We start from the raw sequence: 20,125 nt of genomic DNA, 5'->3' as shown, positions 1-20,125 counted from the left end.
TTGAAATAACAACTGTGGGTCCTGATAATGGCAATTCTAATTGTATTTTAACTGTATTTTAATCATTTTATTATATTGAATTTTAATTATTGTAAGCCGCCCAGAGACCTCTGGGTAGAGTGGGCGGCATATAAATTAAATTAAATTAAATTAAATTAAATTAAATTAAATTAAATAAATAAATAAATAAACAAACAAACAAACAAACAAATAAATAAATAAATAAACACCAACTGATCAATTCCCCCGCACACACATAATGCGGTTGCTTTGCAATGCGCAGATCCTTATTGCTCTACAGAGTTAATTTAGCATGCAGTCATGGCCAAAAATATTGGCACCCTTGCAATTCTGTCAGAAAAGGCAACCCTTCTCTCAGAAAATAGTTGCAGTTGCAAATGTTGCAGTACTCACATGTTCATTTCTTTGGTTTGCATTGGAACAACACAAAAAAGAGAAGAAAAGTAAAATCTGATAAAATCCCACACAGAAACCCAAAAATGCATTGGCCAAAATTATTGGCACCCTTAACTTAATATTTGGTAGCACCCCCTTTGGAAAAAAATAACTGAAATCAATCACTTCCTGTAACCATGAATGGGTTTCTTACACCTCTCTACTAGAATTTTGGACCACTCTCCTTTTGCAAACTGCTCCAGGGCCTTCAGATTTGAAGGATACCTTCTCCCAACTGCTGTTTTGAGATCTGTCCACTATGGGATTCAGATCTGGATTCATTGCTGGCCATTTCAGAACTCTCCAGCACTTTGTTTGTAACCATTTCTGATTGCTTTTTGAAGTGTGTTTTGGAAGACCCATAACCTCTAGTGGAGACGTAGCTTTCTGACACTGGCTACTATGTTGCACCCCAAAATTCTTTGGCAATCATCCGATGTCATGATACCGTTCACACGGTCAAGGCGTCCAGTGCCAGAAGCAGCAAAGCAACCCCAAAACATCTTTGAGCCTCCAACATGTTTGACTGTAGGGACTTTTCTTTGAATGCCTCGTTTCTTTTTCTGTAGACAGTGCCATGGTGTCCTTGACCAAAAAGCTCCACTTTTGTCTCATCTGTTCACAATACGTTCTCCCAGAAGGAGAAGGTATTGTGGACGAAAGTTTTGGCATACTCCAGTCTTGCTTTTTTATGCCTTTGTGTCAGCAGTGGTGTCGTCCTGGGTCTCCTACCAATTCAGATGGTGACAGACAGCGTGAACTGACACTGTTGTACCCTGTGTGTGCAGATCAGCTTGAATTTGTTGGGAAGTTAATCTGGGTTCTGTATCTACCATTCGAACAACCCTTCATTGTAATTATTCAGTATATTTGTTCTTCCACCCATGCTCAGGGAGGTCAGTTACAAGTGTCATGGGCTGGTTGTACACAGTGGGCACAGGAACATTAAGATCTCTGGAGGCGAACTTGTAGCCTTGATTGTTTTTCCACCATTTTTTCTCTCAAATCCACAGACAACTCCTTACACTTCATTCTTTTCTCCATGCTCAGTGTCACACACAACACAAAGGTTGAGTCAACTTTTCTCTATCTTAACTGGTTGCAAGTGTGATTACTATATTGCCCACACATCTTACTTGTGACAGGTGTGTTTAAATACGAATTAAAGGAGCATCACATGCTTGAAAAACAATTATTTCCTACAATTTAGACAGGGTGCCAATAATTTTGGCCAGTGAATTTTTGGGTTTCTGTGTGGGATTGTATCAGATTTGACTTATCTTCTCTGTTTTTTGTGTTGTACAAACACAAACCAAAGTAATGAACTTGTGAGTACCAAAACATTTGCAACTGGAACAATTTTCTGAGAGAAGGGTTGCATTTTCTGACAGAATTGCAAGGGTGCCAATGTTTTTGGCCATGACTGTAGAACCCACTGTAATTTACAAGAAATTACAGTGGTGCCTCACATGACGACGACCCCGCTAAATGACAAAACCACAGGACGATGACTTTTTGTGATTGCTATATTGATTCGCAAAACAGGCATTTCAATGGGGGAATTCCACTTCACAACAATTTGGACCATTTATTTGCAAGATGACGATCTTTACAGCTGATGGTTGGCTTTGCAAAATGGCTTCCCGCTGTTTTCTGGACCCATGCTTCAGAAGACAGCGATTAAAAACAGCTGATCAGCACTCACAAAATGGTTGCCCTATGGAGGATCTTCGCTGGACGACGAGGTATTTTCCCCACTGGAACGCATTAACCAGTTTTCAATGCATTCCAATGGGGAAACTGTTTTCGCATGACTACGATTTCGCTGTACAGCGATTTCAGGGGAACAAATTATCGTCATCATGCGGGGCACCACTGTATATGCAAAGCCGCCCTGGCTATCAAAATTGTAGGAGAGGGAATCTAAAGTGATCCAGGAAAAAACGAAGGTGAAATACATTCATTTAATGGTTGCTCATGAAGCTGGATTGGAATAAGTTTGCCAATAGTGTCTACATGCCAAAATATATGTCTTATAATACAGAGTCACATCCAGCAGTTGAATCCATCTTATGGAAATGGCAGTTGCATCTTCCTAAATGAAAATGAAGAAACAAAATTCTGCATATATATTTCTTAAAATAATACAGAATACACAGTAATATGTGCATTTTAAGTATATTTATCTTATCCCAGATAGTTAATTTAAGTGTCAAATTTTCCAGATCAAGAGATATTTCACTCAACAAGACCAACAGGTTTATCTTAATCAGTTGAAGCAATCTGATAACTTTCCCCCTCCCTCTCTCTATCTCTGCTACCATCCTGAACTAATTAACAGAGCAGCCAAATATTTGACATGAATCTAAAAGAGAAGGTAAAAGCCACTTTCAGAATTAATTGGAATTGGCTGGTTATGCTTTCTTGAGGAATGTTTATGCTAATGAATGACATGCCAAACAGCTTACTAATGCAAACTCAGGATTCTGTTATTCAGATGTCTGCAAATGCTATTTTTCCAAATTCAACTCCCAGAACCCATTCCCAGTAAGCACAGCAGTGAGCTACAGTAGAGGGAGAAAAAATAACTTGGAAGAAAGCAGTTGACATAAGATCCATAATCAATTCAGCATCATCTACATGAATGCTACTGGGGCAGATACCAAAAATGATAGTAGATGGGTCATATTTGGTTTCTGGATTACAGGTCCCAGAATCCCAGAGCAAAACTGGCTCCAAGTGAGCACGGACTAGGTTCCCAAAGTGGTCTATATGGACCCCCAGGGATCAATTTTGACTTGCAGGGGGTCCACGTCAGAGAGAGAGAAAAAAATCAGGGGTGCAAGTTTAGACTTGTATCAAAGCTTTGCAGGGGGCAGGGGGTCTATGGAAAATAAATAAGTTGGCAAGTGGTTTACGGGGCAAAAAAGTTTGGGAACCTGGCTAATCTCCCCCCAGTCAGGTACCCTTCCTTGAATGATAACAAGCCTTAAATTGGCTTCTCTCCAGGCTGGTGGCCAGCCTAGAAAGTGGACCTAGAGATGTGGGGTCCCTAGTGTGAAAAGGATCAGTTTTTCTGGGGTGGAATTTAAGATTCCAGGGGTATGGACTCAGGAGGTCTAGATTCAGGGATTATTATACCCATTCTAATTGCTCAACACAGGTCATGATGCAAACATCTTTGCCAATTTCTGCAGGCCAAATGTAAAATACAGTATATAGCCTGTAGTAAGAAGAGGGAATTCTGTGGTTGCTGAAAGTACTGTATCTGACCAGAACACTAATGGATTTTAGCTGCTTAATGGCAGGCTACCTCTATCATATGATTTGCTCCTCCATCTCTGATTCTATCAGTGAATTAGACTGGCCCTGTCTTTCAGCAGGAACCCAGGATGCTGATTGAGTCTCGATGTATTTCCTTACATATAGTTTCCTATTACAGGGATCTTTTAAAACAGAAAGTGCTAGACAACCTCTGTTTTGGAAGTGTGTTACTTCAGGGTCCCTAAGTTCACCACAAGAACTAAAAATACAGCAATATGTCATCCTGTGCCGATGTGACTGTTTCAATTTTGTGGGGGAAAAACACAACAATACTGTAGGAGCAATTCTCCCACCTAGCGGAGAGTCTAAATACTGCTTTAATCAGTGTGGCAGGGATTACATAATTTAGTTCCACTTCCTAAAGACAAATACTCTTAGTTAGACACATTTCATAATTTTTTCAAATCACATGTGAAAACATTTTCTCATCCTTCAATTGATGGTGGCTCCTCCATGGGTATTGATGGCCAGATGCATTTATTAACAAGTCTTGAGGACTGTATGGTATTTATAGGAAGCAAAAACAAAAGGAAAACAAAAAGACAAAAATGTAGCCCCACAAAGACTAATTGCTATATTTTAATGTGAGCTTTTGTGGACAAGTCTACTTCCTCAGACACCATTTGTCCCTGAAAGTTCTTCTGTCATCTTTATTTTTTATGTTTGTTTTGCTTTTGCTTGATAAGCTACAACAGACTAAAACAGCTATCTCTTCTAAAGTGACATGTATGTTGACAGTTGCTCTTGTTTCTGATGGGATCTATGGTAGTTAGAAGCAGGTCATTGTCCCGTTACCCTAAAGACATGAGATGTCTGTCTGGAAGCTCCTCAGTAGGTCCATCTGCTTTTAATCCACATGAACAGTACCAAGATAACACATGACAGTCCACTTCATGTGCAGCTCAGTCTTTATTTTGAAACATAAAACAATAACATTTTTCTCAGTTTATTATCTGCAAAATACATTCATACTTCTCAAATATTAAGAATTACTTCTCCATTATATCTATATGTATTTTTAATTCCTCTCCCCCCCCCATCAAAGTGCCTTTGTTTTTTGGCTTGTAGGTTTACAAATATTTTAAAAAATATGACTAATATTTATAAATTTTGGGATTTTATTTTGTCAATGGCTTAGTATACCGTGTTTTCCCCAAAATAAGACAGTGTCTTATATTAATTTTTGCTTAAAAAAAACACATTAGGGCTTATATTCAGGCGATGTTTTATTTTACGTAACTTCTTCTGGTTACTACACAAGGGTGGAGGGTGAGGTTTCACTTAACTGGGGCTTATTTTTGGGGTAGGGCTTATATTGCAAACATCCTGAAAAATCATACTAGGCCTTATTTTCAGGTTGGATCTTATTTTCAGGGAAACAGATTTTGGTAAGGTTATTGAGCTACCAACATGAATTTGACCCAACTCTGGGAGGCAGTGGAAGATAGGAGGGCCTGGCGTGCTCTGGTCTATAGGGTCACGAAGAGTCGGACACGACTAAACAACAACAACAAGGCTATTGATGTTTACATTCAATTTTTTCACTTTTAAAAATACCTGTAATACTTAAAAATGAAAGAAATTACATTGTTTTGTCAGTTTTGAAGCAGTAGCTATGTTAGTCTGTGCAAGCATATAAGAGAAGAAATAAAACGAAAGTAAAAACAAAAAAATTAAAGAAGAAAAAGACGTGGCAACTTAAAGAGCATTTGACTCATGAAAGCTCAAATATAGCATTTAGTAGTTAAGGATTTTTCCCCTCTGTCTGATATTGTTTTATCATGTCCACACTCTGTCGGTGGCCCAGCACCCTTAAAGTCCCTGGATAAAAATTACCTCAGGAATATATGTGTTTATAGCAATATTTTTAATTTAATTACAGCAGAAATCTAAATATATTTACAGTACTGAGGAAAAAAATGACAAAAATCCCATGGCATCTTTGGGTGTGGTTACATGCTAAAATACTCCCGAGTTTACACCTGGTTTAGCACGCTTGAAACAGATTTAAAAATATCTGTTTACACAACATACAGCTGAGCACATTTTTTGGGGGGGGGGAAGTGTTTTTTGTTTGTTTGGAAAGTGAGGTATTTTAAACAGCCTTGAGTGGTTGCTTATTTTAACTTGATTGCGTATGTGGGCTCACCGGTGCTGGAGTAAACGGTGTTTGTCAGCTTTATCAAGTAATGTCCACATCACTTGTCCGCATGCTCACTGCATTTGAGCCTTTGTCCTGCGCCTGCCCACCCTTGCACTGGCTGCCTCTCACAAGCACTTGTGAAGGAAAGCCTTGCAATCTGATCTGAAAAGAGAGCCAGCATAGGGAGAAAAGGGAGGCATTCCTTTCTGTGTCTATCTGTCTGTTTGTGTGTGTGTGTGTTGGGCTGCAGGGAAGCCTCTGTTTTAATTTTTCCCCCTATATATCATAGTGAACTAGCGCTATGCCAGATTGCAAGAAATTTTTTTAAAAATGAAAAAAAAAAACCACCACAGCAGTAACAGTTTGAGGCTGCGAGAGGCATCCAGCACCAAGGGTGGGTGGCCACAGGGCAAAGTTTCAGATGCAACCATTTGAAAAGCCTGTGTAGCCCCCCTTGACCAATACGCAACACAACCGCTTAAAAACAAATGAAAACTTTTCCCAGAAGGAGGAACACAGTGACCCAAAAACATGTGACTACCATGGGACTTTAAATCAACTTCAAAATCTCTGATCCCCCTCCAAATTTATTTCAACGGTGTAACAACATCCTTTATTATATAGCACAAGAACTGGATATTAAGTTGCTACAGGATTCTAGATTTTGCTGCAACAAGATTACAACTACTCCTTTGGAAACCCCTCGCTGGCTGATAATCAGTACTGTAGTAAGTTACAACTGTAACTTGTAAATCAATGAAATTTACAAAGGAGTTAACTCACCAAATCCCCTTTGAGTCAGTGGCCCTACTCTGGTCACAACTTACTACTGCATTTCAGCCACTAGAGAATAAAGCCCCACTAAACTTGAAAAGACTTATTATACGAATACGCTGTTAGGATTGTTTTTAAAAACATTTTAAACTAGCTTAGGGCAGAATACTAAACACACAAAGCGTTTTAAACTAAATTGCCAGCCCATCCTACCCAACGAAGCTAAGCAGCCGGTACACCTCGTTGTCTCGGTGGGAGCCTCACTGAGCGGAAAGGGGCCCCTAAGGCCATCGAGCCCAACCCGCTGCTCAAGGCAGGAACCCTGTTTAGGGCGGTTCGAGGTCGCCTTTCACCCTGAGGTTCGGGGCACTTTCGCCCCGGGCAGACCACCCCGCGGGCCCCCCCCAGGCGCTCCCTGGGGCGCATCCCCGACGAGCCTCGCCGGCGTGCCTGGCCTCCAGGAGGCGGGGAATCCGCCCGCCTCCTGCCTGGGCCGTCCTCGCCCCGATGCAGCAGCAGCAGCAGCAACAGCCGCCGCCGTCGCAGGTCTCCTCCAGGCAGCGCCAGGCCGGGCGGAGCCGGAAGCAAGCCTGGTGAAGGTCGAGCCGGCGCTGGAAGAAGAGAGCAAGGCGGCGGCGGCGGCGGCTGAGGCTGAGACCGAGGCTGAGGCGGTTCCTCCATGGCGCTCAACCTGAGCCGGAACGGGCCGGCGCTGCAGGAGGCCTATAGCCGCGTCGTGGCCTCTGGAAGCCCGGCCAACTGGTGAGGCGAGCGAGCGAGCGAGCGCCCCTCGGCTCTTTTCCCCCTTTCGGGCTCCATCCCCCCCCCCGGGTGCCTGCGGGGCCAGCCCGCTTGGAGCTTGGGGAAAGGGGGTGGGGGTGGGGTGGGTCCGCCGGTCGGAGGGGCTGACAGGACAGCCCCCCCCCGGGAGTGCCGGGCGAAGCGTGCAGGGGGTGATGGGGGTGTGTGTGGAGTCTCTGCTTCCCCGGGAAGGGCGTGAGACTCCGACTTCGAGGGCTGGGGTGTGCTGTGCCGCCTCGGGGGCGGAGGGAGGCCGTTGCACGAACGGGGCACGAGAGGGGGAAGGAAGGCGACCGGGGGGGGGGTCGAGGGCGGCGGCAGCACATGGCCCGGGGCCTTCCTGAGGGCGGGCAGGGGCTGCGGTGGGTGTGGGAAAGGGGGGGCGAGGGGTGTAACCGCGTGCAGACGAGCGCGTGCGCCGGCATGCGAGGGAGAAAGAACGAGAGGAGGCTTGGGTGCACGTTGGGGAGCTGGTGGGGTTGCATCGCAAGAAGCCCTTAGGTCACCCTGGAGCAAGCTGGAGTTGAGGAGTAACTATTCAGGAAGAGTCTGACAAGGCTTCATTCAGCGCATAGTGTGGGGCTGGGTCAGGTATTGGGTCGGTACTCCGTGTGTTGGAGGAATATTTGGGGTTTAGCATACACAGAAGTGTGCATGTGCATATGTGCTTGTGTGTGTGAGAGAGAGAGCGAGAGAGAGAAGCGTGCAGTGCATGTATTAAATGGAGGGGAGACACTACATTATGGTGAGATGGCCAAAGCCATAATTGAGAGCAAGAAGGCAGATTTGAGGATCTGGGGAAGATGAAGTACAGGATGAGGGCCTGTTGACAAAAAAGTTGAGGGGGAGCTGCAAAATATTGTGGCACCTTAATTGCTGACGGATTTGTTGTGAATTTGTGCTAATGGATCTTGATTTATTAAAGCTCACATTGAAATCAAATCTGTTGGTCTTTAAGGAGCCACAATATTTTGTCCTTCTCCCATTTTTGTGAACACGCTGAAAAAGACTAACATGGCTGCCTGTTTGCAAGCCAGTCTGGTGGGGCCCTAGATAAGATCACAGAGTAGGTGGTCTGAGGCTACGGAAAAGTGCAGATTACTGAACATACAAATGGAGTTGGTGTTGGAAAGAAGAATAAAGGGCTCCTCCTGTAAGGTTAGGACTGGGCTAGTTTCAGGAGATAGCACCATCTGACATGGCTTACACTCCAGAAGGGGAGTTATTGCTAATTCCCTGATTCCTTTTGCCCCTGATCCTTCTGTCCTTCCCTTTCTGCCTACCCTCTCCAGGCATGCAAACAGTAATAAGAATATTTTCTTTGTTCTCTTCTTTCAGACAGTGCTATAGATTAGACACTAAGGGGAGAGAACTTGCTAATACCCCGTTTTTCCAAAAATAAGACCCAACCTGAAAATAAGCCCTAGTATGATTTTTCAGGATGCTTGTAATATAAGCCCGACTCCAAAAATAAGCCCCAGTTAAGTGAAAATCCACCCTCCACCCTTGTGCAGCATCCAGAAGAAGATGACATGACTGTATTTGAATAAATGTAGGTTGTTGTACATGAAAAAAAATTCCCCTAAAAATAAGTCCTAATACTTTTTTTGGTGCAAAAATTAATATAAGACCCTGTCATATTTTCAGGGAAACACGGGTATGTAATACAGTAGTTTCAAGAAAATAGGACATTTGGAGAATAGGGTCTCCCACAGGGCATTTTATCCTCCTCTCCCCATCTGAAGCTGACATTGCTCTTGAGATGCATTGTGCAGGGGGGATTGCCATGACATTGCATAATTCTAAAGACGGTATCATGGGAAACAAATGGACAGAAGACACAACCTAAGGCTCATTAGAATGGTGGCAGACAAATCGTGGCCCTTCAAGGGTGTGTGTGAGAGTGAGAGAGAAATTAGTATGTAATTTATGAAAGGTCAGTGTTCACTATTGTTGAACACTATAACTGATAGGAGTTGCAGTCCATCTGTAGGATCACATGTTTTTCTCCCATAGAAGGATGTGTAATTGACAGTAGGCCCCCCCTTATTACTTTGCATGGAGCTGTGAACTTGCAGGGTTGGGCTTCTGTCCCTTTCTGCTCATGCTGTCAGACACATTTTGGTTTTTTAAAAAAACCAAAACCCAGTGTTGTTATAAATCACAGTGCCACAGACACAGTGGTAGCTTAGACTGATTTGTCATATGTGCCTGAGCACGTAGAGGCTGGCTGCAAGAGAGTTTGTGATAAGCAGTATAACTCAAAGCATGCCTTCACCCCCCACTTTGCAGATGCATGAACAAACACACTAAGCAGTATACTGGGTGTTTTCCATGTTTGCTGTCATAGTAGCATGTGCTGACAAGCAGAGAAGCTTGGAAGGTAAATTAGTTGATATAATGAGCAACTTGGGTAACACTGATGGGGAGAGGATTGTCGGCTTGAGCTTAGGAAAAGTGTTTCCATTCTTTTTGGCACGAGCCTTTATAGCAGCTGCTCAATAGCAAGAAAAGTAATACAGAAAGGATGGCATGGCCACAGGGATCCAGGCACTGGAACTACAAGGTGCGATGATTGGAGTGTGTTATGTGGAGTTTTCCTTAAGGCTGGTCCAGAAGCTGCAGTTTGTGCAGAATACTTAATAGGGAAGCCTATCAGCAGCACTTAAAAACCCTGCTGAAGGAATTGCACTGGCTTCCCATTTGCTGCAGGCTAGGTTTAAGCTTTGCTATTAGTTTATAAAGACCTGAACAACTTGGGACAGGATTATCTGCCCACCTGCCTTTTCCTTGATAGGCCTACTTGATTCTTAAGGCCATGTAGGGAGGACTTCCTGGTGGTGCCACATGCTCCTTAGATCTGTGCTGCACTCAGAGTGGATATGATTTAAATCAAACTGATTTAATTTTTTTTTTTAAAAATGGATTTTTTTGATGTTTTAAATTAAAAATCATTTTTTTAAAAATTTAAATCATTATTTAAATCAATTTTAAAAATCGCTGATTCTAATCCACCCTGTTTGCAGTCATTCAGAACACAGCGTTTAACGTTGTGATGTCCACCACATGGAATGCCCGTCTCTCAAGAGATTCAGCATATGCCTACAAGCTGACATTTTAACTGCCTGTTGAAAATATATCTGTTTATACCCGCCTTCCCTGTAGGGTCCATCTATTTCATGGGCACATAAATCTTGTACATTAATTTTTGTATTCTGTGTTTTGTGTTGTATATTTCTGTGTTAAATATATGTTTCATGTGATACATCATTTCAGAATTTTCTGAGCTGAACAGTTTATTATACTAATAAAGAAGCAGCAAGGCAGGTTAAATATCAGCCTTGTATTAAAAGCGCCTGAGCCCTGCCAGAAAAAAGGAAACACTATACGGTAGCAATGTGAACTTACAGGAACAGATGTTTGCCCTGTGTATTGTTTCATTTCTATGACTCGTTCCTCAAGAGTACATACAGTAGTTTGTCCATGTGTGTTGCAGTTCCGGTGTAAGCTGGTAAGGAGAAATATGGGCTGTTTTGACAACGGGTCATACATGTGGAGCACTGACCTTTTAGATTAGATTAGGCATCCTTCAGTCTCAAGAGACTGTGGTAACATGCTCTGAATAAAGAACTTGGAACGCTGTCTAGTGTGGCTGAGAAGGCCAATTCGAGAGTGACCATCCCTTCCACACTGAAGACAAATACAATCTGTCCCCTGTCCAGCTCCCTGATTTGGCTGCTTTCGTGACTGCCTCTTTGCCTTGGCCTGCTGGACACGTGTGTCTTCAAAATGGGAGAGGCCGTGATGCCTCTGACCCTTAGATGTTGAAGATAAGATAAAGCAATTCTGAAAGAATAAGTAATTTAGGATTGATGGCCAGAACAGTCAAAAAGTTTAGATGGAGAGGAATGAAGAAATGTTCAGCTTGAATGGTAGCTGTTTGTTAAATTTGTATCTTATTTTTCCGTCAAAGATGCTTGAGCAGGGTTGAAGAGGAAGAATTTGTCAGAAAGGGAGAAGAAGTGATGAGATGGAAGGTGGTAATTTTGTGAAAATGAAGCGAGAAGTAGCATTATCTTAAGAATCCACACCACAGATCTTCCTAAAGATTGCTAGGACTATTGATCAGATTGTGATGGGGCGATAATGAGTGTGTGATAGAATGCAGTGATGCAGATTAAATAACAATGTCTTGTCACCTCTTAACTAACCAGAATCCATTTCATCAGATAAATGTAAGCCTTAGTTGTTAATAAGTAAAATAATTTGAATATAAATCTCATCCTTTGTCTTGATATTTTCAGGGCTTTGTTTACTTATGAAGGTAACAGCAATGACCTGAGAGTGGCTGGAACTGGAGGTGAGAACATTCCCAGAAGTGTACATAAATGTGTCTGCTCTGGAAATTTTACTGTTTCAACGGTAGCCGTGTTTCTGGAAAAACCTGTACTGTTTAATTTCATGGATTCTGTTGGTGGGGTGTGTCTTCTTGGCTGCTGGTTTTCATACTCCACACCCATGTCCCCCATGTTTTATCTCTTTTTTTTAAAAAAAAGCTCAACCTTATGAGCTTTGAATTCTAAACCAAGCTTTGAACAAGCCATGTTTGGTTTGATATTCAAATACAAGTGCCTCTTTGAGTTAATATTGCTTGACACTTAGCCTGTCAATTTCTGAGTAACGTCTGCTATATTCATGACATACAAGGATAGAATTTACTAGGGATATGGCATTTGGATTTTTTGGACTCGATCTCCTAGAATTTCCCAGGGAATTGTATTCCAGAGACCCACACCTTCAGACTTCTATATTTTACTCACTTAGAACAGTCCCTCCGAGGCTGCATGCTAGGCCCTCATTTAATGCTGCAGCGCTTCCTAGGTATCGTCGTTCTTTGGGAGGTGCCCTTTGTATAGCATGAAGGGCAATGAGACTATGATGCTCAGAAAGCATTGCAGCAGTTTCCTCCCACAAAGCATTACAGCAGGAAATGAAGGCCTGCAATGCAGCCTTGGAAGGTTACCCTTTGCTCCAGTTGAGAGAAATACAAATGTCTGAAGTTTTTGGTCTGCGGATTGAAATCCCACAATTCTTTTCCATAATATCTTGGGGAATTCTGAGAACTGGAGCTGGATGGCAAATTTCTAGAATTTACTCTTTTACAGATTCACAGGGCTTCCATTTTTTTTAATATTTAGAAGTAATTAAAACCCAATTAAAAACATGGCTATTTATTCAGGCCTTCCCTCCAGCCAACTCTTGATTTTTTCTTACTTTTCCTTTTTATTTTTACTGCTGCTGTTGTTTGATTGTTATGTATTTGTCTATGTTTTATTATTTGATTTTATATTTGGAAGCCGCCTAGAGTGGTCCGGTGGGCCAGATAGGCGGGGTATTAATTAATTAAATAAATAAATAAATAAATAAATAAATAAATAAATAAATAAATAAATAAATAAATAAATAAATAAATAAAGCAGCAGAAAAACAGAATGTCAATGCTGAATTATATAGCTGATCTAGAAACTTCCCTTCAGCTGTAGGAAATGGGAAGTAGCTTTTCTTGGGAAGTTACTGAATGAGGAAAAAAAGTTCAGCTGTAGCTTGGTTTTGAAATATTTGGTCTTGGAGCATTTGTTGTAATCTTGCTGAATATCATTGGAGCAGAAAGCCACACAGACACAATAAAACCACATATTTCCCTATATGCTGTTGCACAAGCACAGATTGTGATCATGGAACTTACAGCACCCCTGCTTACACAATAATAGATACCTTGTGTGAGTAGCAAAAATATTAGACTATATTGCTGTCTGTTGTGCCAGTTGTTTGAGTAAAGAGGATCCTGACATGTGTTTTGGAATCTCTGGCTCCTACTTCGGGGGACTTAAAATGTGACTATCAAAATAAAACATCTTCAAGACTCCTTTGTCATAGGAATAAAAGCCTTTTCAAGTAATAGTGAGTATTTTGATGACAATGAGATCAAAAGCAATTTTCCATTTGACAAAAGCAAATTTATGTTTGTAGCTGGGCAAAACATGACACAGTTTTAATGAAATACATGTACATTCCATGATACAAGATAGTTATATGCATGTGCATATCTGCCCCATATTTCAAAGGGTTTATTTGTAGAGTACAGTATATATGTTTTTATCTCTTTCCATTATATTTTAGGATGTCTGTTCTTATCCTTACTTTCCTATGTTTGCACCCCTTTTCCTGTCCTTTGTTTTGAATAGGTTTTCTTCTTAGGGTAAAAGCATACTTTGATTCGGGCTGTAAGCATGGAGTAGGGTTTCTTCATGTATGCATCCATCTGCAAGTTGTACATGTGGTTTGCAATCAACTAGTGAACCAGATTGTATCAATCTGTTTTTCATCAGTTATGTCTTTTTGCCCAGCAAATTATGTTGGGAAACACTCACATGAAGGTTCTGCTAGAATGTTATGCAAATGAATCAATTATTTTTAATTGCCATGATGGGGTAGAAAGTACATTTCATTAATTATGAAATAACTTATAGGTACACTGTCAAAATAAAATGGGAGGGGACAGATTGATGTTGGCAATTAAAGAGTGTGTGTTAAGGACAGGCTAGAAGAAGGAAGCAGACATAATCAACTGGTTTATTATTTTCTATAGGAACTATGGGAAAAACAGTAAGATATGAAACTTGTTCTAACTTTGATACTATGGTCCCTGAAGCTTTCATCAAAGAGCAGTCGGTACTTCTAGGATGGTGTTTTGACATTCACCAGTTCACTTTACTACTTGGAATTACGACTCTTTCTTCTTGGAGCTGGTACTTGCTTTTCTGGTGTAATCTCTCCTGTTAATTTATGCTCTGGAGGATAGTGACTTTGTTCCTGGAAACATTTTTGAATTGGGTTCTTTAGATTTTTTTTCCCGCAGAGTACAATGTAGTATGTCCAAAAGCAGCATTCTGTCTGTTACTGCTAAGTTTACATAAATGATGGCCAGATTCTAAATAGCCACGGAACAATTTCTCTGTATAGAAGCAGGTTTTCAGGTTGTTTTGCTCAAACAGAAGCTCTCTGAATGATTCATGATGTGGCTAGCAGCTTTTGAAACTGAGCAGAGTTTGGAAAGCCCCATTGACGAGACTTTTGAAAGCTATTTGTTAGCCATGTAAAGATCAACTGTTGAAAGGAAAAGGGGAGCCAAATATTTCACTGAGCTAGCACGAGACCTGTGCATGCGCACTCTTTGGATTCTGACTCCTCTGTCTTTATAAACAGTCTGGGGAAGTAAAAGCTGCATTTCTCTATAATGTGGGCATTTAGATGAACTCCCCAAACTGCTGTCTTCCATGTGTGTTGGACTGCAACTCTTTGTATCCCTAGTTTACACAACAAGAATGGTGGACGTTGGAGCAATAACAGTATCAGTCCTAACACATCTGGAGCATGCCAGGTTGGGAAAGGCAAGCGTGGAGTGTTCTGTATTTGTGTGTTTACTTTAACTGATCAACTTAGTTCATTGTTTCCAACTTTCTTCTCATTCTTTTTGTCAAACAATGTAGAAGGTGGCTTGGAGGAGATGGTGGAAGAACTCAACAGTGGGAAAGTGATGTATGCTTTCTGCAGAGTGACAGCTCCTCACTCTGGCTTGCCCAAATATGTGCTCATCAATTGGGTACGTAGAATGTGGTTTCATTTTAATAAGAAAATTATAGGATGTATCCCTCCTTATGGAAAATACACGGTACCTCTTTCTTAGCAATAAAATCCTTTAAAAATAAATGGTGATGTTTGAAAATCCAGGAGATAAATATAGATTCCCTACTTCAACCTACAAATCCCTTCAATATCACATTATTTGCACTGGGTGAGTGTTTAGAAATAGTGCCAGTCCAAAGTCTCTCATTATGTGAGAGTGCTTTCAGCTTTTTCTTACTCCCTGCACATGAAGATTAGTTTATTCCCACGCCAGTTGGTGGCAAATTGTAGTTCACTGTTTTATCTGAATTGATAAACAGTGGTTTGTGCTTGTCTGTAAATTATTCATAGTAGCTAATGCTTCCAAATTAACTACTGCAATTAAAATGAGGTATATTGAAAAGTTCCGAACTGCAAGAATGGAAATTAAAATGATAAATATTTTTTACTGTAAGCAAGTGGAAAGTGATGCACATTGCATCCAATCAATCCATCAGTCAATCAATCCTAGCTTCATATTTATTCTGATGGAAAATGAGCTGATGATGACTGATCAAAGAACAGATTCTGGGGTTGTGGTGCCTGGCATGATAAAAACACTGACCCATTGTGCGTTTACTTGAGAAAATATATGTTGAGGGTCTAAAGGAAAATGACTGAAAATAACATTGCCCATATCATGATGAGTTGTGTATCCATGGAGTTAACATACTTGGAATACTGTCTGCTGCTCTGGTTACTACGCCGGAAAGGATATTACAGAACTTGGGAGGATGCAGAAGTCCACCAGAGTGATCAAGGAACAGGAACAGCGTCTGTGAGGAAAAGCTGCAATATTTTAGATTTTTTAAAAGATTCATCATGATGGAACCTGATAGAGGTGTATGAAATCATGTTTGGTGTGGAGACAGTGAAATCAAATGGAGACACAGGGTGTAGTTAAACTGGAAAATGTTCTACCAAAATATGCAGCAATGGCCACTGTCTTGGAAAGCTTTTAAAGAGGATTGAACACGTTCATGGAGGACAAAGCTGGCTACAAGTCAAAATGGCTGCAAGTAATGATGGCTGTATATTGCCTCCATCGTCAATACTCTTGGCTGGGGATCACAAGCAGGAAGGTGCTCTTGTACTTATACACTGATGGTGGGCTTATCATAGGTATTTGGTTAGTTGTTCTGGAACAGAATACTGGGCTAAACAGAAGTGAGGTTTGATACAGGATAGCTCTTCTATTGTTTGAAAATGTTATCTTGGCCAGCAGGGAAGCATAAAACAATAGTTTTGCTGTTGAGACAAAACAGCAAACTGTAGTTTGCCACCATTTGGGATTGGAATGTAGTAATTTCCATGTGTGATGGCAGGAAGGAGCAATAAGTGTCTGATTTACAGTGAATAATTTTATATATATATAGTAATACTGGGGCTGTATCATAGTCTGCAATAGCTTGGTTTCATTATTTGGGGCAGTTAATTCTGTCTAATCTTTTTGTACAAAAGTTTATTCAATCAATATTTGCATTCATTCAAATCATCTTCCTAAATCTTTTGAAAAAGAAAATATATAAATGCATTTCATACTGCAAAACATGGACGTGGTCAAGCTTCTATGGTTTTCTAGCAGAATTGTTGAGAAAGCATGAATGGAAGATTAGATACTTGGTACTAATTAATGCAGAGCATACCACTCTGATGGCAGAAAGTGAGGAGGAATTAAGAACCTTGTAAAGAGGGCGAAAGAGGAGAGTGCAAAAAACGGCCTGAAACTCAACATCAAAAAAACTAAGATCATGGCCACTGGTCCCATCACCTCCTGGGAAATAGAAGGGGAGGATATGGAGGCAGTGACAGATTTTACTTTCTTGGGCTCCATGATCACTGCAGACGGAGACAGCAGCCACGAAATTAAAAGACGACTGCTTCTTGGGAGGAAAGCGATGACAAACCTTGACAGCATCTTAAAAAGCAGAGACATCACCTTGCCAACAAAAGTCCGAATAGTCAAAGCTATGGTTTTTCCTGTAGTGATGTATGGAAGTGAGAGCTGGACCATAAAGAAAGCTGACCGCCAAAGAATTGATGCCTTTGAATTGTGGTGCTGGAGGAGGCTCTTGAGAGTCCCCTGGACTGCAAGGAGAACAAACCTATCAATTCTAAAGGAAATCAACCCTGAGTGCTCACTGGAAGGACAGATCCTGAAGCTGAGGCTCCAATACTTTGGCCATCTCATGAGAAGAGAAGATTCCCTGGAAAAGACCCTGATGTTGGGAAAGTGTAAAGGCAAGAGGAGAAGGGGATGACAGAGGACCAGATGGTTGGACAGTGTCATTGAAGCAACCAACATGAATTTGACCAAACTCCAGGAGGCAGTGGAAGATAGGAGGGCCTGGTGTGCTCTAGTCCATGGGGTCACGAAGAGTCGGACACGACTAAACGACTAAATGACGACGACTAATTAATGGGATGAAAATAAGGTATTTGAAAATAGAACAAAAGCCAGAAGTTATATCAGCCTTAGTAGTAGCAACTGGCAAGCCCTGTAAAACCTCTTTGCAAAAAATACATGAATAGTGAAATGTGTAACTGAATTTGCTTGCATTTTTTCCCTGTGGTTTATTTTTATTGATAAGTGAAAAACAGTTACACTTTTGGATGTTGTTAGATGTTCCTGGTAACATTTGAGAGGAGAATGCTTTTAACCAAATAATGCTTAGAATCCAGGCTTTGCAGGATAGCATCACTGTAAAGTGTGGTCCATTCTTTTTATACCTTTTTTGGGGGGGATTAGAGTTTAGCCTGTCTTCTCAAGATAATTGGTTAACTTAGCATAATCAGTGGGTTAGTGCCAATGGATTCTGGTCTCTTTGGCAACACTATGAGGCATTTACACCTTCATCTTCTCAGTCCACAAGTTGGCAACTCCATTTGTATGAAATGAATAAGCCTTGACATGATTGCCCCTGTTTAAAATTCCTAATGTTTTCTTTCGGCAGTTTGGTGAAGGTGTTAATGATGTGAGAAAAGGAGCCTGTGCCAACCATGTCAGCTCTGTTGCAAACTTCTTGAAGGTATTTAATCTCCGTTTTATTCTCCATAATATCCTTTTCTTTCAGTTGAATGCCCTCCCACATAAGTGGATTTGCCATCCCTGTGTGAAAATCAAGTATTGAAAGCACAAAGGGGGAAAAAAAAAACAGTTTTTACTCCCCCAAGTTAGTAAGATGTTTCCTAGGATGTCTCGTTGCAGAGTCAATTTGTATGAAAGAACATTAAGAGAATGCTACACACAGTCTAATTTGTTTGTTTATTACAAACAGCGATAACAGGCAATCCCTGCAATCAGTACTACTCTTAAAAACGACATGGGTCTCTCCTTCCTTCCCCAAAGCCAAGCAATAACACACCCTAGCAGCTTCCCAGTGCTGTTGCAAAATTCAGCCTTCTTCAGACCAGGTTCTAAATGTTCCCTCAAAGAAGTAAAGTGTGTAAAACGGGTTCAAATGTTTTTGAACTGCTCATATTTTGCATAGATGTTCCAGCCACATCCTTTCAGTTTAAGCTGTTTTACTTTTCTTGTGTTAATATGTTTTTACTTCTTGGCCTATAATCCCAGGTATCCCAGGTTGGGTTAAAAAAAAAACTTACTGATTTTTCTCCTGACAGAGGTAGTTTATTTGGCTGGAAAATTCCTAGGAGATTATTCAAGCTGCAGAGGGGCAATTTTGGGAGTGTTTTAGGCACAGAGAACAGCTAGGAGGTACACGGACCATCTTTTGACTGCCAGGCCCAAGAGGTGACTTACATGAAGATATTTGGGCTGACTGTTTGCCAAGTGCTACTGGCTTTTACTACCATAGTGGTGAAACCGTGTCCCCTTTTCTGACTATTCTTGTTAAGCTGCTGTTGCTATGTTGATGAGTAATGCTTGTTATTTATATGGCGCTCCCAGTCTTCATAAAGCTTCACAAAGTGAGAGGGGACTGTTCCCAATCGCAGGTATCTTTCAATCTAAAATTAGACCCAAGTGGAAATGACAAGGGAAGGAAAGGGAAGTGGAGGATGGGTCAAAAAGCAAATCAGGAAATAGTTGTTTCAGCTGTACATACTTAGCTTCATTTACAAGTCGGGCTACAGGATGGGCAAGGATGGGAAATCTTTGGCCTTCCAAATGTTTTGGGTGTTTCCTGGAAGTTCTAGTCAGAATATCTGGAGATCCAAGGCCCTTCATCCCTGCAGTAGTGAGTAGTAACTAGTGGTTTCCACTGAGGGCTTCAAGAAAAATGTGGGTTTTAGAGGAGGGTCTTGAAAGAAGTGAGAGATTCGGCCTGTGCGTATTCTTCTTTGCAGTTTTCATTAAGTCACATTGGTCTCTTAGAAGAAAACTGGAATGCTTATTATTCCAGTAAATCAAAACTATATTGGTTTCCCAAGTTAGATCTTCAAGACAGTTTTGCGCACTACATACCTTGTTGCACTTTCCCTAGTTGTATTCACCCAAAATACTTCTGCCAAAGAACCTCACATTTTTGGTTAAAATATATTATGCCCAGATATAGGAAATTTGATTAATTTCAAGTAGTGTTAAGTATTTAGCAGTCTTTATAATATTTTAACATGGGGTGAAGGCTCTTTTCCCAACTACTGCAAAAACACCTAAACTTTCTCTGGTTTGGCATTTTAAACTGCAACCTAGAAGAAGGTTTCCCTAATGTGGGATTAAAAAAAGAAGTCTAGCCTGAACTTCTGCATAATCATGGTAGAAAATAATATGGTCATACCTATTCGGCATTCAGGTGTGTGGCCTGTACTACTGAATACCAACTTCTGTCATGTACTGTTTAATGTATTGAAGTCCCATCCTCTCATATTAAGCTTTTTAAAGAGCTTTGACAATGGAAAACATACTATTTTTACTCAAGAAACGTCATTTGTTACACTTGG

At 41.0% G+C, this 20,125-nt stretch overlaps 1 protein-coding gene and 1 long non-coding RNA gene across 6 annotated transcripts in view; both read left to right on the top strand.

Annotated features, from left to right (window-relative positions):
• Positions 1-20,125, top strand: part of LOC144584198 (uncharacterized) — a 465,271-nt gene that overhangs the window by 323,174 nt on the left and 121,972 nt on the right. The gene's annotated exons all lie outside the window — the stretch shown is intronic.
• DBNL (drebrin like) overlaps positions 7,188-20,125 on the top strand; it is a 44,622-nt gene continuing 31,684 nt past the window's right edge. For 4 of the 5 annotated variants that reach the window (XM_072979160.2, XM_020803555.3, XM_020803556.3 and 1 more), the window contains exons 1-4: positions 7,188-7,459; positions 11,803-11,858; positions 15,049-15,161; positions 18,178-18,252. In XM_072979160.2, the coding sequence (XP_072835261.2) occupies positions 7,377-7,459; positions 11,803-11,858; positions 15,049-15,161; positions 18,178-18,252 (327 nt within the window). In that variant the 5' untranslated portion in view covers positions 7,188-7,376. Of the gene's footprint in view, positions 7,460-9,921; positions 10,065-11,802; positions 11,859-15,048; positions 15,162-18,177; positions 18,253-20,125 lie in introns of those variants that run through there. The other variant, XM_078379780.1, reaches the window with a different exon arrangement.

Source organism: Pogona vitticeps, chromosome 8 (genome assembly GCF_051106095.1).
Source record: "Pogona vitticeps strain Pit_001003342236 chromosome 8, PviZW2.1, whole genome shotgun sequence".
In the NCBI taxonomy this organism is placed as follows: domain Eukaryota; kingdom Metazoa; phylum Chordata; class Lepidosauria; order Squamata; family Agamidae; genus Pogona; species Pogona vitticeps.
Note: the sequence above shows the minus strand (reverse complement) of the source record. Positions and strands in the feature narration are given on the sequence as shown.